General features: G+C 37.0%; 1 protein-coding gene across 3 annotated transcripts in view; it reads right to left on the bottom strand.

Annotated features, from left to right (window-relative positions):
- Positions 1 to 3,693: 3,693 nt before the first annotated feature.
- LOC105112796 (uncharacterized) overlaps positions 3,694 to 7,095 on the bottom strand; it is a 3,911-nt gene continuing 509 nt past the window's right edge. Inside the window, exons 2-7 of one of the 3 annotated variants that reach the window (XM_011008648.1) lie at positions 6,782 to 7,090; positions 6,397 to 6,588; positions 6,023 to 6,262; positions 5,028 to 5,245; positions 4,485 to 4,739; positions 3,694 to 4,056 (exon numbers count right to left, since the gene is read on the bottom strand). In XM_011008648.1, coding sequence (XP_011006950.1) covers positions 3,799 to 4,056; positions 4,485 to 4,739; positions 5,028 to 5,245; positions 6,023 to 6,262; positions 6,397 to 6,588; positions 6,782 to 7,090 — 1,472 coding nt within the window. In that variant the 3' untranslated portion in view covers positions 3,694 to 3,798. The remainder of the gene's footprint in view (positions 4,057 to 4,484; positions 4,740 to 5,027; positions 5,246 to 6,022; positions 6,263 to 6,396; positions 6,589 to 6,781; positions 7,091 to 7,095) is intronic. The other 2 variants (XM_011008646.1, XM_011008647.1) reach the window with 2 other exon arrangements.

Here is a 7,095-nt window from a genome sequence, read left to right as displayed (position 1 = left end):
ACATAACATAAGGAGCTAAATATATGATTTCTCTACCCTTTTTATTAGGTGAAAGGAGAGCTCGTTATAGCACCATGCTGAGCACTTCGTCTTCTTCAATAATAATATGATTCATCATCAAATTTACAATCTCATTATTATCTTCATATGCAAACTCAACCCCATCATAATCATCATCATAATATTCATTGTGACCACCAGTTTCTTTGGTCCCTTATACAAGGTTTGTTTGCTTCCGCTTCGAACAATTATTGGATTAGTGGCCAAGCTGGAAACACCTATAGCAGACATCACTAGTTGCTCTGGCATATGGACCAAGGTTTGGTCTCTGATTTTGATTCTAATTTATGTTAGTGTTCTAACTGCTCTCTCTTCTGTAATTCTGCCCTTTATAATTATTTCTTTGGGTTAGCTGAACCACTTTTTTCTCTTTGTTATGAACGTAAGAATCTAATGTCTTCCTTTAGTAATTATTTTTATTGTTATAGCTCAATTTCTTCTCCTTTTATTCACATTCTTTCAGTTTTATCTTTAATTGGTGTCCCTTTATAGTTATATTTTGAGCCTCGTGGACATCCCATAAAACTTATAACCCGATTCTATCTTGTATTGACATCATGAATCCATTGACATATCTTGATACCGTTTGCCTCTAAGTCTCATTTAATAAATTTCTCTCCATCAACCGTAGAAACTCATTAGTATAATCCTCTACTGCCCTGTTACCTTGGGTACAATTATGGTAGAGGCATCATAATCTACTAGAAGGAAATGGTCCATTATTAACTATTTCATCCTACGTCATGTCCTAGCCAGTTGTTTGGCCTACCTTTGTCGTGACTTCTGCAAATTATCCCACCATACAGGTGCACTTCCCTTTAAGCAAAAAGTCGTTATCTTAGTCATCTTCTCCTCCAATACTAATATAATCTTAAAGGATCTCTCTACCTCCACAAGCCAATCTAAAAATACATCAATGGATAGATGACCCTTAAAATAAGAGATGTCAGCCTTTATTCGATTATCTTCAATGGGTTGTCAATTATTTAGATTAATAGCAAATGGGTTCTTAAGATGTTCCATCTCCTTCTTAGAATTCGATTCACTATCCTCTTATTGACGACGACCATCGCGGTTGCCTCTACCACCACTATGTCGGTTATCTCGATCGTTGTTGTTATTGTTTCCCATATTAAGAAGCAATTGTTGAATCTCTTCAATGCTCACAGCAAGAACATCAAACTCTCTCCTGGAAACTAGTTCCCCACCAGGATGGGGCTTATCATGGTTCAAATCATTCGTCATCGAACCAAGGTAAACCTGCTCTGATACCAATTGACATAGCAAGAAGATACACAGAGGAATCCTCATGTTCACCCTTAAAGGTTCATTTGGAATCCACCAGAAAAGTGAGAGAAATCTCAAAGACTACATTGATTATCCTAGAAAACCAAGTGATTCCTAAAGAAACGCTTATATTACCTATTTATTCTACTTGTAATTTGCATGATTAATTATACCTATTAAATGCTATTTAAATCTTGGTGTGCAATACTCATGACCTATTCGTCTTCACTTTGCACCTATCAAGTTGTGCTTTAAATTCCTCCTCTAAACATTCTACGTCATACCATCTAGCCTGTGCCAAATTCTTTTTATAAAGTACGAAGTCTTCATGGTCTTTTTCATTTTATCAAAGATTCATCAAGAGATTAAGCATTATACTCTTTACAATTATTGAATACCTAAAAAAAGGGCTTTTAAGGGGATGAAAACAGCATAACAAAGTTTTGATCTTGTGAAGAAAATAATAATAAAATTGCTTGTTCTTACCTTACTATATTTTGACAAAGTGTTTGAAGTAAGTTGTGATGATCCTAATATTGAAATAAAAGTTGTCATATGCTAAAAAGAAAAGCCATTTGCATATTTTAGTGAGAACTTGAATGGTTTGAGAAAAAAATAATTTATGTATGATAAGGAATTTTATGCTATTGTTCGAGTTTTATCTCATTAGATGCATTATCTCATATTTATAAAGTTTATGTTTCTTACAAATTATGAGGCATTAAATTACATAAACAACATAAATCAAGTGTTAAGCATGCTAGATGGGTTGAGTTTCTTCAAACCTACACCTTTGTTATCAAGCATAAGTCCAACATCCAAAATCAAGTGGTTGATGCTTCGAGTTGAAGACATTCATTACTAACTTCCATGCAAGTGAAAGTATTAGGGTTTAAAGTTGTGAAAGAGTTGTACAAAGATGATTCTTTTTTTGACAAGGTATGTGAAGAATGCTCTAAAGGATCTCATTGTCTTTACCTACCAATCATGTTGCTAAATGGCTACATTTTTTTAAAATAATTATTTGTGCATTTCATATTTCTTCTCTTAAAGAAGTCATCATTAAATAAACACACAGTTGAGGTCTTAGAGAACACTTTGGTAGGGATAAAACTTTTGCACTTATCCATGAAAAGTATTATTGGCTTGAGATGAAAAGTGATATGGAGAGACATGCCAAAATATGTTGTGTTTGTTATATTGTCAAAAATCATGATCAAAACATTGAGTTATACGTTCCTTTGCTTGATCTTAAAGCACCATGAGAAGATTTGAGCATATAATTTGTGGTGGGATTACCAAGAACTTAAGAGGAGTAAGATTCAATCATGATGGTTATTGGATGGCTATTGGTCGATACTAAAAAAAATTGTATATTTTATGGCTTGTTCTAAGATATTTGATGCTTTACATGTTGTGAGGACACCTTAACAAACTATATTATATGAAAAGAGATAAAAATATAAAAAAAGATGCCACCATCTAATTTTATGAGTATAAATAATCCTAATTAGTTTTCAAAAAAAATTTAACATGCAGCTAATTATACTGAAGTAAAAATAATAATCACTTTAAAATATCCTACCTCATATAAGATACGATGAAAATCGTCTTGGTTATAATAAAAATATATATTATACATACAAGCTAAAATTTTGATTAGACTAAATACATATGTTTATTAAAGACAAAAATTCATAGGATAGTGATTCATGCTTTCCTACAAGTCTAACCCTCACTTGTTCTTTTTTTATATTATTACGGGGGCAAGATTGAGAAAAATAATTATTGGAGGCTAGGGTTGCAGCCTCTTCCCTAGCTTACGCAATGTTGCAAGCATATATTGTTCACCTCTCAATCTCTCTTTAGCACACCATCTAAGTTGACTCTTGGAGATTCTGGCTGATTATTTGCCATTTTGCTATCTCTTACAAGGGAAACTACAGCAGCAGATATACAAGGTTAAGGAAGGTGATGGCTGGAAACCATCCAGATGCAGGTGGTAGCCATTACCTTGCTTCTAAAATAAATGAAGCAAAAGATGTCATGCTTGGAAAGACTAAGGGTGACTATATTTTCCTTAATGAATCTGTAGCTTTGAATGGATGCCTGGTAATCCTGAATTGCTTTTCCAATGGAATAGTACTCAGCAATGGCCTATGCTAGCAAACTGTTACAGATGGTCAGAACGCGGCTTCTTTTATAGTCATCTCTATATTCGTTGTTTATTAATATTCCTTAATTATCTTCGTTATTGAAAGTGGTTGTTTGCTTCGTCCGTCGATATTTCTCAAGCTGTCTTGCACGCATCTATTATAAAATTGCAGGTGCTAGAAAGAAACAAAATTGACAACTGGAAACAATCTATTTATATTATTAGAACCTCTCCACTGACCTGGGGTATTTACATTGATTTCCTTCATGCTAAAAGAGTATAACTGTACTGATGTATCATTTCCTGACAGAACCAGTAATGGATGATGCTTCTTCCGCCACCGCTTTAAGTGAAGTCTCATCGATTTCCGCCATCTTGTTGAGAGGACCCAGGGCGTCTCCAAAAAGAGTAGAGAATATCTGCCTATGACATTCTCCACAGAAAAAGTAGTAGGAGAAGTGGCCTTCATTTGGGAGTTTATGCAAGATGGCCCGAGGAAGAACCCGAGTTATGTAATCAGCCATTGATGACGGCACTACTTGATCATCCATCCCCTGTTCAGCATCAATCAACACATAAAATGAAAACAACCTAGGTTGCACTCTGCAATGTTAGCTGTGTAATTAAATCAGTGGAGTATTGTGTGCTTTAATGCTTGAAAATTCAAGAAGTTTGACTGCGCTGCCACTAAGGTGTGTTCCATTACCAAAATAGAGATGGTGATCTCAGAAAAAAAACTCAAGCATATATTTCAGGGGCCTCTTAGAATGTTATCATGGTACCTTTTCATAAGAACAGGAGCAGGAATTTTTCAAATTATAAAACAGTATGCTAATGCTGGCTTTACTAAAACAACAGAGTCCAACTTAACTTCAAAACAATACAAAGTATACTATTCACTTGGAAATCTTATACTGTGAGCATATGAATCAGGATGGTGAAGCAGCCACTATCATGAAAGAAGATTTCACATTTCACAAACCTGCCAAATGTGTATTGGACCAAGGAATCCTGCCCATTCACATTCTTCCTGACTGTACATGGACCTGAGCCAAAGAAGAATGCCATTCCTCATGCACTTTCTCTGCACGTGAAGATCTGCTAGGCTGAAACCCCAGTTTGACACCTGCAGCACAGCTTCCTCAGTGAATGGTTTTGCAATCCCCAGGCGTACCGACTCCTCCACGTCCCTATGCCAAAACTCCTCAAACATTGGCCCCTCGATCAGCATTTCATCCTGGACGTGTCAAGCACATGTTACACAAATAATTAACAAAATAACATCCATCACAACTAGTTCTAATTTATGAAGGCTATCCAGACAAGTACACAATAATACAAGAAGGAAGTCATATGTTTCCACTCATAATAGTGGTTCTCGTGTACTAGCTGAAATCCTCATAGGGGAACTCATCTTGTAGTAACAACTGAAAAAGGTTGAAGATTACAAACAGGTGATCCAACTGGAGAAGTCTGGCAAGGCTTACATACTCTGAGGAAGTAACTCAAGCTAATAAAAACTAACCTTCTTTTCAAGTGATTGAGACATCCACTTATTAATTTGACCATGATTTCCAGACAGGAAGCTTCGGTGATAAAAATAAGGGAGGAACTTTGGGAATTTCCGAGCCAAGAAGTACAATAGCTTCCTTCTTGATGACCACTGTTCCCATGTTCTTCTCATCTCTTCCTTGGTCATGCTTGGCTCATATGGATTAATCATTGGAGCAAACATGGCAGCACCTGCAAATTCAGCAAAGAAGATCACGATAAGTTACATCATATATGTGACATTTATCCCATGAAATACTGACTCCTGGTTGAAATACTAAGAAATACCGATTATGAAAGATGTGTTTCATCAAATTTTTATATTTATCAATATATAGTCGTGATCTGAGAACTTGAAACCTCTGCTCATAAGGCAGGTGGGGGTGGGGAGATGAGATAAGGGGTACAGAAATGCTATGCTCGCAGTAGCCAGAGTGTCCACGAATTTCAAAGCTTCCCTTCATTATCAAATTATCGCATATTGTACAACAATAGTACCATCCCCTATCCAGGGAACTGCCTAGTGCACATGCATGGTACCATTGCTGCTGATCCCAGACCAAAATCATTACATTGATCCTGTTTTTTTATTTTTCTAATGTAAAATTAATCCATGTGATGAACTAATCTAGTGAATGGCATTTTCCTAAGCTCCGAATTCATCTAACTATAGCTAGCCATGTACGAAACATTCAGCTAGATACGATGTTGCTGCAAGGCTTCAGTCACTGCTAGGCAGATTTCTATTCTCATTCTCAAAACTCAACGTTATCCTTGCATATGCTGCCAAATCCAAACCACTTCCCAACTTGAATTTGGTAATCCATTGCCAGCTAACTATAACTCAATTGAAAATATACTTTGTTCACATTATCAGGCCAGAAAATGAGAGAATAGCATAAGATTCTTATGAAAATAGAGGCCAAGTACCTAATAATACATTTATAAAAAATAAAAGAGTTGGCGTACCGGCAATTCTGTCAGGAATGTATCTAAGTGCAGCCCAAGAATGCATGCTCCCACTGGAGTAACCCAGGACCCAAAACTTTCCAAGAATACCGATAGAACCAGCTAGGTGGAGCATATCCATTGCCGATGAGTTTAGATTTCTTCTGGGATGAGGATCACTCTCTCCAAAACCAGGAAGGTCATATGAGACCAAGCGCACACCAAACTCTTCAAGCAGTGATGTTTTAACTCCAGGTATACCTTTCAAAGCACAAGGCATTAAAGACATCAAATTAATAAGCCAGCTGATAGAGTCTAGTATTAAAGACATCCAATTAATAAGCCAGCTGATAGAGTCTAGTAATTCCCAGTTCCTCACCCATAGCATACCATACCTGCAAGTCGAGAGGAAAGAAAAGAATGGGGAGCAATCACGGAAAACCTTGCCCTGTCCGCTGGAACGCCTTGCTCCAGATAAGCCATGTGTCGACCATCAGGGAGCAGTATGCGAGCAGCACTAGGTGGATGTACACGCATTTTCTTTACAGACGGAACCAAGCTATTATTTGTGCTATTTCCACTTATGGCTGCACCTTGTTTGCAAACAACACAACAAATTTTGTATGTATGGTCAGGTCCAATCACAAAGCATATTAAATGAATAAATAAAACAGCAAACAATTTGTTCACATTCTCAACACACACGCAGATCCAAGTAAAAATAACAAGCTGCATAAGAAGATGGAGAAATACACGTGTATCGATAGCTGTGACGATTACCTGCGATAGCAAGGAGAAGGACGAAGAAAATGACAGGCCAAGCAATTGCAGGATCACGATCCTCAGGCAAAAACTCATTCAAATACTTTAATCTACCCGACGCTTTAGCCATTGGCTTTCCTAATTTTTGCACAATGAACGAATCTTCGCTCACCAAATTACTCTGAGTCACTATATCTTTACATCCCTTCCCTAAATCCACCAACATCTCTCCCCACGACTTCAGAAACCCCGTCACTTGCTCCTTCAAACTCTCCGTTTCCGTCTCCGACTCCATCATTCTTGATGAAGCGAGTATCGGCGGGGGGGGCGCC

This window comes from Populus euphratica, unplaced genomic scaffold, assembly GCF_000495115.2.
Source record: "Populus euphratica unplaced genomic scaffold, PopEup_1.0 scaffold365.1, whole genome shotgun sequence".
Classification (NCBI taxonomy): Eukaryota; Viridiplantae; Streptophyta; class Magnoliopsida; order Malpighiales; family Salicaceae; genus Populus; species Populus euphratica.
This window is presented reverse-complemented; position numbering and strand designations above follow the sequence as displayed.